Below are 17,295 nucleotides of genomic sequence, written 5' to 3'. Positions count from 1 at the left end.
GTTAAAATGGGTAGGATAATAGTAAGAATAGAAAAACTGGAAATGATTCCTACCATGGTTACGAAAAAATGGCATATTAGTGAACAAGAATCTGTAGCTGTTGTTAAATAATTACATTCTTTGAACATCACCTCTAGATATCGTGAGATTAATAAATAAACATTTTGTACTTTCTTCTTTTTTATTCAGACTGATACGTTCATTTAGTGTAACTTATACCTGTATCTTTAATTTTTCTTCTTGTTATCTTCAAATTCCACATTTGATGATCTAGATTCTAGAAGCTCATTTCTCCGCTGGTTTTCCATGAGAAAAAATAGATAAATCATATTATTAGAGTATGAAATGATAAATCGTCAGAGAAACAACTACTTATGCTAATTTGAAGTAACTAATCGTGGATGATGGATATTAGCATAGCCAACTTTAATACAAGGCCCTGGCCTACGATATTGCAACGTCGCAGTAGTCGCCTAGAATCTAAAGGTGCGTACAGATTTATGCGCCGCGAACATGAGCAATTCACTTTTAATCAGCTGATGCCAAGCTTTTTATAACTGTATCTTACCGTTTCTGTAAAAATACAGATATAGTCAGCTGATTAAAAGTGAATTGCTCATGTTCGCGGCGCGTATATCTGTGCGCACCTTAATACATGATTAGTGAAAAAGATCAGCTGGTATTTTTTAAATCTTTTTATCAATCATGTATTAGATTCCAGGCCTACACTGCGACGTTGCAATATCGTAGGCCAGGGCCTTGTATTAGAGGTGGCTATGATATTAGTGATTATAAGAAAAGGGGAAATATCAGGGGCCTATTTCACAAAGGTACAAGTATTGTTACCAACCATGGTTACGAACAAGTACTTGTAGTTACAAGTTTACAAGTACTCACGTTTCACAAAAAAATTATGATCTACAAGTTTACAATTTTACAAGTCTACAAGTACTTCAATAGTAAACATAACCTATTTTCATGATGATTTCCTTTTTCATCCTTTATAAAGGTTACTTGTACTTTTCAATAATTACTTTGAAAATATTTGAAAGCAATATAATGTTTTTTGTACAGTCTAGCCTACTTCATTTATTGCTGAATTTGTAACCTACACACTATATGTACTCTGTATATATATAGTAGATGTACTATATATAATGTATACTATATATACTGTGTATATAGTACACATAACCTATGAGATAACACATTAATAACTATTTTGGAAATTATTAAATTTGATTTCCAGATGCATATATTTCCAAAATAATCAATTTTAGAGGGATATAGGGCATTTTTGATTATTAGAAATATTTATTGAATATTTAAAATCATTTTAATGATCACTTGTAAATCCTTTACATAGCTTTCCACCTCGGTAGAAATTTCATAGTTACGAACAAGTAATTTTGACAAAAATTGTTGGCTACAATGAAAATCTTTGTGAAACACTTGTTCGTAACAAGCAAATCACTTGTAAACTTGTAGAAATTCATTGTAACTACAAGTTTACAATTCTGCTTTTGTGAAACGCTAGTAATCAGCTGTTCTCCAAAACCATGGTTGGCAACAAGACTTGTAACCTACCTTGTAAAAACCTTGTGAAACGGGCCCCAGATACTGAGTAGGTATGGACACTCAAAGTTCATGATGTAAAAACAATTAATTTGGACAAAGAGAAATAATGATCATGAAGCTATTCAAGTGATAAAGAAAATTGGTGAAGTAATATTCATGTTATTAGATTCATGCTTTTGAAAATTAGGTTCTAGTTATTGTTGACCTACTAGGAACATGGCTTGTCATAATGGACAATGTAAATTTCTTCATAACTAAATAATGCCACATCAAAATCAATTTCACTACCACTTTTATATATTCAGCCAATCGTGTCACACAATTTATGAAGATTTGAATCGTACAGGTATTATATTGGATTTTAGAAAGAAGTTTAATACTAGGAACATGACTTGTCAGAGTGGACAATGTCAATTTCCTCATTAATAGGATTTATTATTAATAATTAATTATTTATTATTAATTAATTATAATAATTTAATTTCCTCATTAATAAAATTTATTAATGAGGAAATTGACATTATTTGATAATTCTTTAATCTATTTCTCTATCACTGTACAGTAGAACTCCAACTATCCGAGTTAATGGGGACCGGGACCCATTCGGATAATCAAATATTCGGAGTTTTTTTTAAATTGCCATTGGAGAGAAAAAAGCTACGTGTTGATATTGCACTATTTATTTATTGAATTAAATGAAAGAAACATGATATTTTCACATGTTTTAGATATAAATAAAATATACTATGTACAAGTTTGGAGATAAAAATCATTGTTTTTTAAACATCTCCGTCAATGTAAGATGTTTTGCGGTCTTCATCCGTTTTCGGGCAGCCAGGTCACGCAATAGTGAGCGAACGCGCAAACACTGGCTTCGCGGGGGGAAGAATAATAGCGCACTTGGACTTTTTTAGACAAATTTTTTTTCTGGAAGTGATTCGGATAATCGGCGATTTGGATAGTCGGAGTTCGGATAATTGGAGTTCTACTGTAAATTAAGCCAATTGTGTCAATTTATGAAGATTCGTGTTGTACATGTATTATATTGGATTTTAGAAAATAGTTGTAATGGAATAGGAATAATGTTTGTGCTTACGCTTTTCTAATCAGGAAGTGTGAATCATTTTTTCCATCGAGTGTTGACTGTTTATCGGACATTTTAGTCAGGTTCAGAATTAGAGAACATTTATTCCCTTGATCTCCAACTCGAAATGAACGGCACAACTTTCTCAACTCAGGATTAGTCAACAATTCCAGAAGTATGTAAATATCTTCTTCATTGTAGTCTGGAACAAAATATACTTTAGAAACATATTGTTCATAATTTCTTTCAAAATAGCAATGTGAATAGCAAATAGTAGAGTTCCTTATATAGAAATTCAAACAGAGACAAGGTAATGGAACACAAACAATATCTATAGATAAGATAAACGAACGCGCAACTCACTTTTTAAAAAGATTTATTTAATGAATAAAACACATACATAATGGCAGCATGACTATTGGTAACGGAATGACACGAGAAATAATCTTACAGAGGTTTAAATACTAGTACAAAGTGCTTACTCTACAGTTCCTAAATCTATTGTCTTTTATATATATAACTTATGACCATTGTACAATGTTAGTACATTGAAAGTGGAGCATATGTAATCTGCAACATAGTACCATAGAGAAACAATATCATAAATAGATATCCCATGGTATAGGGCGTTTATGTCGCAACTTTTACTGTTATCTCAAGCCGATTACTGTCGATTTTTACTTTTTTGACCGGGTAAGTGTGTATGAACGGCACAATATGAGAGACTAACAGCGTCATAAAGCTTCACGGGAAAGAACTACGTGGACTATCGGCTTGAGATAACAGTAAAAGTTGCGACATAAACGCCCTATACCATGGGATATCTACTTACGCTATTGTTTCTCTATGATAATACCTTATAGCTTATAAGTAGGTTTGTTGTTTGTGTGTAATACTATAAAACACAAGTGTACAAATAATATTCCAGTGAAGGAATTGAGTTGATTTCCAATAAAATTAAAATAGCTCAGTTGTATTTCAAATAATTCCATTAGCGTGCGTGTTTTGCAGAAAGAATTTCTAATAGAACTGCAAGAAGAGTATTTAATGATACTTTTACTGAGCTGTAAACTACTTTAATTCATAATAGAAATAATTATCAATTCTCCAAAAAATCTTGAAGAATGTCAAAGATTAATGTTTCTCAAGAAGAAATTTTCATTTTATTACTTTAGACAAGAACTTAAAATTGACAAGAACTTAAAATTTTATAAAAATTCATTATGAAGAAAAAATCACAGCCTTAGTTGCTAATTCATTATTTTTATGACAAAGTTATTACAACTAAAATTATATAATAATGTATATTTTTAATGATCAGAAAATAAAATCCTCATAATTCAGCTTTATTGACAAATGGAACCAAATCAATCTTATCAAACCAGGTCTAGTAATTTCAGTGTTAGGATATGATCACATTGGATGTGTATATGTGCAAGTGCGCGAGTGGTCATGCATGTCGAAGCGCGCAGATGAGAAGCACAATCTGGAGAGAGCAATAGGAACACTCACACTGAACGCGTGCACTTGCTGGTTGCGTTCAGTGTGAGCAGCTACAGACGAGTCACAACGTGTTTCAATGGCTATTTCCAGATTTTGTTTCTCAGTTCATGCCTGATCTGACTTGCACTTGCACATGAACGCATCCAATGTGATCATACCCTAAGGCAAGCTGAAGTGAAATTTTATGATCAGTAAAATTGTATTTTATTACAGATAAGAATAGTTACTAAATGATTTGCGTGCTACAAATAGGCATTCAAAGTTGTTGAATAAATTGAACTTACCACTGCTCAATAGGCCGAATTCTTCAAGTTTCTTCAAATCATTGTCCAACGATGAATTGAGCTCATCATAATTGATTTTTGACCTCCTTATCCAACTATGCTTTCTAACTAGCAATCTGAAGTAGAGACATTTAGCAGAAATGTTCAGATCTTCAACAGACTTCAAGAACAGAATTTCATCCTCGGTAAACAAATATCGCTCTACTGGCAGAATAACTTTTTGAATGTGTTGAAGGCAATCTTCAAAAATCTTCAGGTGAGCACTCGTATGTAATGGAAATATTTTACTATCATCAGAATTTCTCGATGGTGAATCCACACTATTCCTCCGGCCGATTGCCTCTTTCAGTTCTGTACCAACCTTGGATTCGGGTTTACTTTGAGGGAAATATTCACTGATAAGTTTTTGTGAACCACAAAAATTGTTAGTTTTACTGCTATTACTGGTAACTGTCGACGATCCTTTGGATTTAGTTTTGGAAGATGAGGAAGGAGAACTATTTTGATTATCTTTGATGAGTTTCCTCTTAGCACTGGATCCAAAATACTTCTTAGGAGATTTGACTATGTGCGGAGAGTATTTTTCCTTTTTTGTTGGACTAGTAGCATCAGGAGGTTGCGGTTTCCTCTTCTTTGGTGTGGAGGTTAGCTGATCCTCGTCTATAATTTTCTCCAAATCATCAACGAGGTCAGAAAAACTCTGTTCCAGTTCTTCGCATTCCCACTTTATTGGGAATTCTTCCAAGTTCGAAACATCAGCTTTGTTTGAGTTTGACTCAGTTTGTGGTGTTCTCATTAAGTCACTGCTCTTTTCTATTTCAACTGCTTCATCCGAGATGATTATTGCCTTATTCTCTGATACTTTGAGATCAGAGTTATTGTGAGTACTATCATTGAGACTATCTTCGATGATTGCACTGATCAGTTCAGGTGAATTCAGTTCAGTATTGAATGAACTATCACATGATGAGCTTAAACTATGTACGTTCCTTTGTGTCTTGTTTTCTGTCGATGGAATTCCATATCCACTTGGTCCAGCAAGGTTTTCTGAGGAAACATTTCTCAGAATACTTTCATCGAACTCATAGGAACTTGAACAGTGTACTTCCGAGAAGGAAATTTCTTCTGTTCCAGATTCATTCGATTGTGTTACTGCTACCACAGAACTTTCCTTCTCTTCGTATGAAACATTTTTTATAATACTTTCATCAAGGTCACGCAAGGTACTTTGCTCCTTGCCGGGAGATCCAACTGCCCCAGAAACATCAGAGCTTTCTTTCCGTGATCTCTCGAGCTCGGCTGCGAGGTCACCATCCGTCTCCCTCAATGATCTATCCAATATATCCCATATTTTTTTCCTTATTTCAAGCTCGACTTCCGTGTTTTCACCATCAAGTTTATCGGTTGGAGATTTCTGTCTAACTGTTTTCCTTCTTTTCTTCGTGCTATTTGATTCAGTTGATGAATTAATGTCACTTGGAGATGTCTGTCTGTTTAGTTTCTTTCTTATCATCTTATTGTCGATTAGAGATTTTTGTCTATTTAGTTTCTTTCTTATCTTCTTATTGTCGATTAGAGATTTTTGTCTATTTAGTTTCTGTCTTATGTGCGTGCTATTCGATTCAGTTGATAAATTATCATCATTTATTTTGTTTTCAGATAAATTGACATCTAGCTTGGATTTGCTGATCCTCAGCCTCTGACTGGTTGCCTTCTTTCTTTTTTTGAAGTGATCTGTTATGGAAGGAGGTGATTGGGATGATGCTTCCATTTCGATGATTTCGTATTGACTATTTTACAATATTATTGATTGCCATGGACTGTAGGATTTTGTTGAATGCCTGCGATTTACTCCCCAATGCCTCACCACAAATTCATTGTATTGCAATCCGTAACTCTGAAAAAGAAAAAAAAACTAATATTACTAAAATTTTAAATTTGCCTGCATGTTTATTCAAAGTAGCTTTTTCCAAGTAGCATCAGCAAACATTCTACGGTCTGCCAGTAAAGTAGCAATTGAATATTCATTATTCCCTTGAAAATATGATAACAAAACCAATGATAATAGGCTAATTATCATTTCCAATTATTGGAAGTCTACAATTTACTATAAAGTCCCCTTGAGGTCTTCTAAGCATGCATATGAATAAGAGGATTCTCAAAACGTTATATGAATAAAACGATTATTAAAACATTTCATATAAGTTATTTTTTCTACAACTGCGCGTAAAGAAAGAATTTACATACTCAATTCTCCTCGTAAAACAGCTTATTTCTGAGGAGAATCTACTTTTTCGCTCGCTAACCATCTGCGCATGCGCAGTTGATTTTCTTTACGCTCGCTAATCATTCGCGCATGCGCAGAAGAGTTTCTTTACGCTCGCTAATCAGCTGATAATAAGCAGCTCGCCAAAAGACAAACCACTCTCGGTCAGATCTTAACCTAAAAAGTCGGTAATTGGTCCGATGATACAGTTATGATGGATATCAGTGTAGACGAATTATTATAAACTCCACCAGATATAAGTGATTTAACAGGTTTGTGCAGTTGTAGAAAAAATTTTGTATGTAATTCGCGCGTAAAACTTATTTTTCGCTCTTGCAAAATTAACACGCTCAAACACCTAACTCATCAATTTGGCAGACACTAGCATAAGAAAACTTGTTCGCTAGTGCCGGTTGCAACAAACAAAAATCTGGTGTGGTGCACTCACACAACTTTCCTTGCCGTTATGAGAATTGATCACCTGACGCTAGTGTTCCCGCGCATCTCAAGTCTACTTATAAACAAACTAGCCGTCAGGCTCGCTTCGCTCGCCATATCCATCTAGCCAGGGGGCTCCGCCCCCTGGACCATCGTCTGGATCGTTCAGGAATGAGAACAGCAGGCTCGCTTCGCTCGCCTGCATTTTTCATTTAAGCATTTTTATCATATGTTAGGAGAATCCAGTCGGGGGTCCAGACTAAACGTCTTGCTAAACGGATATGACGAGCGAAGGGAGCCTGACGGCTAGTAATATAATATTCCCAGGATTGAAGTAGCAGTGCCCAATCAATTTTTCCGCGATAAATGCATTTAAATCTTCAACTTGGTGCCAACCTAACAAAGTCAACTCAACCTGACAAAATTATTAATTTAGTTGCCAGTTAACAACTGTTTCGAAGAGGTACTTTATCTAGATTATAGTTCTATAGTAACATATGATATGGAAATTTCAATTATAATTAAGAGATTGGGAGAAGAAGAATATACATGCTAAAAGACGAACTTTAAACCCTTAAAAACAACCCTTAGAGTTAAAATATTGCCAAAAGATTTCATAGTGCGCCTCTAAAGGGCCAACTGAACATACCTACCACATTTGAACGTTTTTGGTCCGGTAGATTTTTAGTTATGCGAGTGAGTGAGTGAGTGAGTGAGTGAGTCAGTCAGTCAGTCAGTGAGTGCCATTTCGCTTTTATATATATAGATATCTGAGTCAGCTGGTGACAGGACAATAACGCTGGAGACATACGAGGTCTGCTATCTCTTCATAGTGAATCATTTAATAGAATCAACAGTTTGCAAATTGGATAATCTCATTTTCTCGCATTTCGAGCTTATTTTCAATTTTAGGTGAAACTGTTACTAAACATTAATTGTAGAGATTCTCATGCTCAATCTTTTCCACTTGAATTTTTTTGTTAAAATTGTATCTGAAGCCTGATAATTGAGAATCTATCTTCATTGATGGGGCGGAGCTCCTGAAATTTTTACAGATATGGGACTTATGGCAGTTGATAGAGCTTATCGATGACTATTTTAGGTATGAATTTGATCAAAATCGTTGGAGCCGTTTCCGAGAAAATCACGAAAAACCCTGTTTTTGACAACATTTTCGCCATTTTAGCCGCAATCTTGAATTGCATTTGATCGAAATTGTTCGTGTCGGATCCTTATAGTGAAAGGACCTTAAGTTCCAAATTTCAAGTCATTCCGTTAATTGGGAGATGAGATATCGAGTACACAGAAGCACATACACTCATACACACAAACACACACACACACACACACACACACACACACACACACACATACAGACCAATACCCAAAAACCACTTTTTCGGACTCGGGGGACCTTGAAACGTATAGAAATTTAGAAATTGGGGTACCTTAATTTTTTTCGGAAAGCAATTCTTTCCTTACCTATGGTAATAGGGCAAGGAAAGTAAAATAGGTAACCAAAAATAAATACAAAAGACAGCAAGACAGTGCTGGCCCATCTTCAACTAACAGCATACCAAAACAATAAATCCAAAATTAACAATCCATATTGTAGGTACTCAACAAAATTAAATAAACTCTAATTTGAAAAAGTAATTATCCTTTATCCAGTTGTTAACCAGAATTTTCTTTTTCTTGTTATTTAGATTATATCTGTTAAACACAAACTCCCCCGGTACTATATTAATTAATCTTGTGCTGATATAAATCAATTGCCTTCGAACTATTTTCAAGTTAGCCGGATAGGTCCAATACCTATTTAAGGTTCCAGGACGAAGGGCATAAGGATTATCCTGAACAACAAAAGAACCTTCATATTTATTTATATATTTAAGAAGCCTGAATATATATAGTTGTCTCACAGTTTTTACTTCTAATTCCTTAAAAATTAGCTCCGTGCTGTAAATTCTTGGCTTCATTAAAAGTGTTTTTATAATTAGTTTTTGTGCTACAAAAATTTGATTCAGATGTGAATCTAATGCACCTCCCCATATGGTTATCCCATAGCTCAGAATTGACTCAACAAACGCATAATAAACAGTCTTTATATAATTCATATCAAGTATCCTTCTTAGTTGGTAAAATTTATAAGATATATATTTTAGTTTTTTACTAATAAAATCTATATGACTATCCCACCTAAAGCATTCATCAATCATCACACCCAAGTATTTGACACTTGTTCTCTTTTTATGGGCACACAATTACAGTTATCTCCATTCACATAATAGTTACTGTTCGAATGTATTCTGAGACTGAGATTCCCATCTGGTTTGCCAATACTATTTGCGGAGAATGTCAAGTACTTGGTTTTGCCTACATTTAAACTTAAGGTATTTACATCCATCCATTTTTTAACGATAGCCATATCCTTCTCTGCTTCTTCAAAAGTGCGGTACCAACTATTCCCTGAGAATATCACAGCAGTGTCATCGGCGAATGACACAATCTAACCGTTACGTAGTTTTAACTTCAGCAGATCATTTACATACAAAATGAAGAATAACGGCGATAACACCGTACCCTGAGGCAGACCAAAAGATGTCAATTTTTCAATGTTACCTTGATATACCTGATATCTATCCTGTAAATAGCTCCTAATAAGACATAGTGGTAGTCCTCTTATTCCATACCTGCCAAGTTTCAAAAATAAATTTTCGTGAGGGATAAATCTAAAAAAACTGTGAGTGTTTTCCTATTATCATTCAAGCTCTGTGATATTTCTCTTGTAAAATATATTAATGCATCTTCGGTGCTTCTATCAGACTGAAAACCATATTGATTTTTGTCTATTATGTTATTTTTAAAAATAAATTTTATGAGCTGGTCCTTTATTATTTTCTCAAATATTTTTGTAATATTTTATTTTTCATCAAAATTTGGGAACAGAATAGTTTTGGGCTATGCCTGTTGTTCTATCCCGATCATATTCATATGATGTAAAATTATATCAACGAATAAATAAATAAATAAATTAGAGAGCAGACTTATAGGTCGATAATTTATTGGGTTGCAAGGATCACCCTGTTTTAGAATAGGATTGATTATAGCTACTTGAGTGTGTTTGGGAATTTCCCTGTTTCAAAGCATTTGTTTATGATAACTGAAAACGGATCCGCAATCAAATGAGCTATCTCTTTAAGAGTCGAGCTATTTATCTTATCATTTCCTGGGCAAGAGATATTTTTCAATATCTTCATTATCTTAATAACGTCAGTTGGAACAACTGGGTGGAAGTACAAAGAGTCCAAACAGTTGTTTTCATCATCTAGGAACTCAAGCTCTCTATTATCACTGTTTTTCGGTATTTGTTGAGCATGACTTTTACCCACATTTACGAAATATTTGTTCAAAACTTTTGCACTGATATCAATGTTATCATTCTTTTCCTTTCTATTATCAATTGCGTCGTTTATATATTGCCAAAGCTTCCGTTTATTTCCCTTATTTTGATCTATTTTTATTTTGTAATAGTTTGCTTTGGCTGAAGTAATGGTATTATTTAATATGTTTCTATAGGTTTTATAGTTATTTTTTAGTTGAATATTAAAGGGTTCCTTCATCATTTTTTATGCATTTTATCCCTTATTTTGATAGATTTTGTTAGACCAATAAGTTATCCAGGGTTTCAATGGTTTATCCCTATGTGATACAGTTAAAGTACGTGTTGAGTCTTCAATATTCATCTGTAATTTAGCAATGAAATTCTCCATCATCAAATCTACATTATTATTATCCACTACATCCCAAACTTCGCCTGCTAACTTTTCCCTTAATATTTCATAGTTTATATTTTTTTTGTGTAAGCTTACCTTTGGAAATATTATATTTTATTGACCTTCCGTAACCAAGATGTAATGTCACAGAATAGTGATCCGTGATGTTTGTTTTAAGTATATTACCATTTATAGTTTTAATATTTTTGTTTATATTTCTGAAAAAGAAATGGTCTAGACACGACTCTGAGTTATGTGAAATGTTTATATATTCTTGAACAATAGGGGTGTTAAGTTTGAGGTTTATATTAATATCCCCGGCCAAACAAAAACTCATATCATTAGGTATCTTGCTCAAATGATCATCTAGACTTAAAACTAGGTATCTAGACTTAGACATAAATAGCTATTTTGAAATGTATGAATTCAGGGCTCAGGGCTACATTCTTGTATTTATAAAATATAATTATAATATCCTTTAAAATTAATAATTATTATTTTATCAATTAAAATTAATAATTTTTTTTTAATTTTGAAGGGTAATATAATTATATTTTATAAATAAGTTATTATAAGCCTAAACGGTATCAGAGTTATACAATCATCATATCTCACTCACCCAGATTGAATCTCTTGAAAATATGATGAGCTAACAAAAACTAATGATAATTGGAAGTAATAATAATAATATCGAGTGACCTGGCTGGCTCAGGTCTGGTGTCAGAGTTTTCAGGTCGCAGCTGATCAATTTCAGGGCCTCTGACATGACCTAACGACTGCTTTTTAGGCAGCCGGGACCGACGGCTTAACGTGTCCATCCGAAACACGGGAGTGGCCCGAGATAAATATCTTGCCCGGGCCGGGATTTGAACCCGGGCCTCTGAATCATAAAGCCAGCATCTGATCCACTCGACTACGGCCACTCCTAATTGGAAGTTTCTAATTATAAAAATGTCCCTTGAGATCTGAAAACATTTTCCCGGACTTGGGTTTGAGCAACACGATAGGCCTATGATGCCCCAAAAGAAACCACTTTGAGTTATCTCTTCAGCAAGGCAGAAGACTCTTTGTTGAACTGGGCATCGTTACGGAATTCAACTAGTAGCCTACTTACTATCTAGTATGCTGCACATCAAGGACATCGAGGAGCTCAAGGCTAATATTTTTATTATTGCTGATAATGTCCACATGAGCTTTTTTTGCTTGTGCGTGGGTAAGTGTCATGAGATGATCAAACATCCATGCCTAATGGAAGGGATTCGAACCCGCGACCAGGTAACACTAGCAGACTGAAGGGTGTAACGCCTTAGTCAACTCGACCATCTGACCGGATAATATTCAAGCACACACACATTACAAGGAGGAGATTTGAAATTGACGTACCGCGCTGCAGAACCAACAAGAGAACGGACTACTTTTCCACCTTTGCACTACGCCTGTATGTTTGTTTGAAGAACCTGCAGGCTATTGCTTTTAGAAACAAAGTTGAGATCTGGCTGGAGATTAAGCATTTCTACCCAGTGAAAGAATATTATTTTTTCTTGAGCGCAAAGATAATATCGTTTAGTTTGCCATCTTTTTGCCCTTTTTTATGCCAATCCAGTTTACTGGTTATTTTTGTAGAAGGAGGAATTAGCCTAATGGCTAGCCCTCACATGTTAGCCCAGTCGCTGGCCCAGCCTGCAATTCCTTACGAAGGCCAATAAAGGCTAGCGCTGGCAAACCACCAAGGCACACACTGGCGCTGGTCGACACTGGCCTTCATTGGGCCAACATGTGGCATCGGCATGACAATTGAGTGAACTTGACATGGTCCCATGGAGGTCAAAGAGAATTATTCTTGTCGTCGTGCCTTATAACAGTTCAAGTGTATTGTTCTAGAATTACTTCACTAGTAGACATGCCTATAGTGAGTTCAACAATAAAATAACATTATTTGATCAACATTTGTGTTGCTAACCTTGTCTATGATTCGACAAAGCAAACAGCGTTATCCTTCTCTATCTCTGCAACGTTGCCAGATCGTCTTTCAAAGATGTAGAAATATAATATATTAACCAAGAAAATTTTCAACTTTAAATATCAACATGTAATATTAAATCATTGAAGAATATTTTGTTCCTTGACGAATAAAATATTTTTGATTATTGTAACAAGAGTTATTATTACATCAAATAAACTGGTATATTGGTGGGCAGTGGAAAGGCAGAGAATCGACAACGCTCTTCTAGCCTAACCTTCTCTACTGTCATTAAAAACGTTGACCTCGCTATAATATGCAGTATGTACACGCCATAAGCAAGAGCAAATCACTTTATTATTATTAGTTCGTTATTTCTGAAATAAAATTACACCACTAAAACTGTTTCATATATCTGCAAAGGATAAAGTTAACCTTCTAAATTTATAACCTCAAAAGTTAGCTAGAAAAGTTTTGCTTGTCGCTAAAATCTGAAATACAAAAAAATATAATTTTCCTTAGTTAGGTACTTACATAAGGTAACTTGAATGTCTCTTACTCAGTCAAAAATGTTCAATCAAAAGTTTAACTAATAAAAAATATTTAAAAAGGACCCCACCGTCAAACACAGTTTGACAAATAAAAGACAAAAACAAAATCAACGGAAACAAACTTTCGAACATCGAGAATATTGAGATCGAATTTTGCAAATATCGATGTTATCTGGATTGATATAACAAGTTTGAAAAGTCACACTTGCTCGATTACGGAGCAGAAATGCATAGTTGTCTGATAACTTATATGAGTTATCAATATTTTGATAATGTTGCTTATTGAACTCAGTCCAATTATTTATTTATAACTTGGCAAGGCAAAGGAAGAGTTCAGCAACTCTTCTTGGAGGAAGAGACTGATTCACTGCACCAATCAAGCTGTTTCTCAATGAAGGGAAACCCCAGGAATTGATATGCACTCTTGATAGCACAAATCTGAATTAAATACTTGTTGGATTTGGCATTTATAGTGGGCTAACTCAAAGTTGATATGGGTGTCACACATTCTTGGAGTGTGTAAGAAGCTGTCAAGAGTGATTTGTTTCTTCAGAAGACAGAGGGCTTCTGAAAATAGAGAATTTGTTAATGATATACTCTACTAGCTTTTGCTAGTTGCCAACAGGCTCTACAGGTCGGCTGTTGCTAGTGAAGTGAAGGACAATAATATTATACTCATCTATCTCAGACTTAAGAGGATTTACCAACAATAGGTGAAGAGGGCTAAGAATTCGAGTAGGCCTACTGGAGATCTGATGAGGCAAGCCTCTAATCCCTGTATGGCTGCTTGGAACATTATCTACAGTGCAAGTAAAAAACAGCCTGTTATGATACTCACTTACTTGATACTACTTGATCTCGTTGCTAAGGACTGAGTTCTCCAGGTAGGCAGTGTTGGAAATCTCTGATTACAGTAGAATAACCTTCTTGGTCATTCACGCTGTGTAGGTGCTGGACTCCCAATAAGAGGACCCTCAAAATAATCCTTCAGTGAGTAGAGTGGCTTTTCCAGGAGTTTATTTTCCACTGTGGTATAAAACCAATAAGAGTTTCATGTTTCCTGTACTTGTCCAGGAAGGCTGTTAGAAAATATTATTGCCTGGGAAGGAAAGCTATTGTAGTTCCCTGTTCCCTGCAAGTCGGCTCCAGAGCACCTCCAGTCTAGTGGCATGTCGCATATTGTGACTGTGTATATCACACCTTTTTTGTAACTGCTCCAGATTCCTCCTGATTCAGCAGCGAACGCAACACAATCGTATTGACTGTACACCGTGAGTATCCCAAGATCCCTAAATATTTGCCTGCAGTGATCCCTGAACTGGAAAAAGTCACAATCCTCAGAGCCTTCTTTTTTTGCAGTAGCAGCACATCGTGGACAGCTGGTGCGTGTCCCCACAGGAGCAATCCATGGATGAAATAGCTGTGAAACAGTGAATGATATGCCATGACAAGACTGCTCTGATCCACCACATATCTCAGCTTATGGAGGAGGTACAGCACTCTGGACAATTCTCCTGCATATTTGGTTCATATGATTATTCTATCTCAATTTCTCATCCAACCAGAATCCTAAAAGTTTTGCTGGATCTGATACAACTGGTTGTCTTTTCAATGAGCAAACCAAAATGTCTGTTTTCACCTCATTTAGTTTGAGCTTGTTGGCAAGAAACCACAACTCAGCTTCTTCTATGAGTCTGGCAGACTTCTCCTTTGTCTGTTCCACAGTGACACCTATGGCAATCAAGGTGGTGTCATCTGCAAAAAGCACTGCCCCCTGACTGCTTGATGAGTCATTCATGAGTAATATGATCAACAGGGGGCCCAAAACCGAGATCTGTAGTACTCCATGCTCAACACTTTCCAGTCTTGATCTATCACCTCTCAGCTAGACCACCTGTTTTCTACTCTCCAGATAGGATGTCACTGTCCTAAGAACCATGCGCCACCAAGACCATAAGCTTTTCAATCAATATGCTGTGAAGTACGCAATCAAAGGCCTTGCTGAGGTCACACAATGTGAGAGCAAGGGATTTGCTATCCTCAAAACTTCTCTGGATTTTTCTTGTTAAAGCCAGAAGAGCACTAGTTGTGGATCATTCATTTCTAAATCCATGTTGTGATGGAAACAGCAGGCCATTTTCCTCAAAAAAGTTGGTCTTCTGCATTTTTATCTCTCTCTCGATCACCTTTGAAGATACAGGCACAATGGAGATCGGCCTGAAGTTTTCTGGATCACTGTTCTTCTGTAAAATCTGACAAAGCATTTTATTGGAACGGTTCCACTTGTTACTCGTTCCGTTACTACGTAGACATCATGTCATCATTTTGTCCGTCCGCGCTGTCCGGTGACGTCACAGTCACGGTTCTACAGCACTGCTCTAATCAAGTTGGTTTCCTATATTATTCGTTGTGTTATTTGTCGTTTCAATTTTAATATTTGTACTATTCGATTTTTTGGAATTCATTTTGTCTTTAGGCATCTTACTTTCTAGATATTTGCTACTTTTTCACCAAACGTTTGTAAACGTGTTATGTATGTGGCTGATATTTCCGTTTTCCTTTTTGTTGCTTGAGCGTCGGTCTGTCTTCTTGTCTTTCAATGGAGTCTAGTCAGTGAGTGCACATCTCGCTCCCGGTCTAAACTTTTCATCCAAATTCATCTAGTTTACAGAACGTTTTTAAAAGTGAATTATTCTTTCAAATTAATTCGTTTATTCTATTCTTCAATTGTGATTCAATTATTCATCGATTTCTTCGCATATTTACACTGATAAACTTTGTCAAGTTCACAACCTCGTGTGGGCGTCAATTGCCATTCTTCTAACGATTGGCTTCACCTCTTGAAACTCAAACTTTCAAGTTCATCATCTCTACCGTTTGGAAATCAATCTAAAAATTCCACAACTTGAAGGTCGGATTATTCGATTGGAATTCTACATGCTCCAGCTCACATTTCCACTGGGGGATTTGCCTGCTGTGGTGGACGCTTCCATTCTTGTCATCGCATGGCCAGATCACATCGTCGCTTGCTGATGTCCTGTTCCTTTGGGTATTGCGGATTCCTTGCCTGTCTGCCTGGCTGCATCTCCTCTTCAAAATGTTATTCAGGTTACGTAAATCGTTCTATTCAATTTTCATTTACGCATGTATTACATAATTGATCTATTGATGTCTATCTTGACATTCAATTCACTGAGGCCACCGACGCCTATCAATTATTCTGTTGATGTCTATCTTGACATTCAAATCACTGAAGGCCCATGCCGCCTATATAATTGTACTCAATATTAACAACTATTTCATTGTATTTGACAGCTACCCTTGGCTTTACAAGTGATATTTAAGGCACCGACGCCTATTAATTGTTCTATTGATGTCTATCTTGACATTCAATTCACTGAGGCCACTGACACCTATTAATTATTCTGTTGATGTCTATCTTGACATTCAATTCACTGAGGCCACCGACGCCTATTAATTGTTCTATTGATGTCTATCTTGACATTCAATTCACTGAGGCCACCGACGCCTATTAATTATTCTGTTGATGTCTATCTTGACATTCAAATCACTGAAGGCCTATGCCGCCTATATAATTGTACTCAATATTAACAACTATTTCATTGTATTTGACAGCTACCCTTGGCTTTACAAGTGATATTTTAAGGCCACTGAAAATCACTGAAGGCCTATGCTGCCTATATAATTGTACTCAATATTAACAGCTATTTCATTGTATTTGACAGCTACCCTTGGCTTTACAAGTGATATTTTAAGGCCACTGACGCCTATTAATTGTTTTATTGATGTCTATCTTGACATTCAATTCACTGAGGCCACCGACGCCTATTAATT

At 35.6% G+C, this 17,295-nt stretch overlaps 1 protein-coding gene across 4 annotated transcripts; it reads right to left on the bottom strand.

The window, feature by feature from the left end:
* Positions 1-201: 201 nt before the first annotated feature.
* Positions 202-13,581, bottom strand: LOC120350046 (fanconi-associated nuclease 1-like). 4 transcript variants are annotated; one of them, XM_039422094.1, is made up of 5 exons: positions 13,424-13,581; positions 5,245-6,346; positions 4,450-5,214; positions 2,675-2,864; positions 202-296 (listed from the first exon to the last, which is right to left on the bottom strand). In XM_039422094.1, the coding sequence occupies exons 2-5, from the start codon at positions 6,218-6,220 to the stop codon at positions 278-280; spliced, it is 1,950 nt and encodes a 649-aa protein (XP_039278028.1). In that variant the 5' UTR covers positions 6,221-6,346; positions 13,424-13,581; the 3' UTR covers positions 202-277. The 4 variants fall into 4 exon arrangements, with proteins under 4 accessions (XP_039278028.1, XP_039278029.1, XP_039278026.1 ...); XM_039422095.1 differs by having other exon boundaries at positions 4,450-5,991; positions 6,040-6,346; XM_039422092.1 differs by having other exon boundaries at positions 204-296; positions 4,450-6,346.
* Positions 13,582-17,295: the final 3,714 nt, after the last annotated feature.

The sequence above is a fragment of the Nilaparvata lugens genome, chromosome 2, assembly GCF_014356525.2.
Source record: "Nilaparvata lugens isolate BPH chromosome 2, ASM1435652v1, whole genome shotgun sequence".
In the NCBI taxonomy this organism is placed as follows: Eukaryota; Metazoa; Arthropoda; class Insecta; order Hemiptera; family Delphacidae; genus Nilaparvata; species Nilaparvata lugens.
Note: the sequence above shows the minus strand (reverse complement) of the source record. Positions and strands in the feature narration are given on the sequence as shown.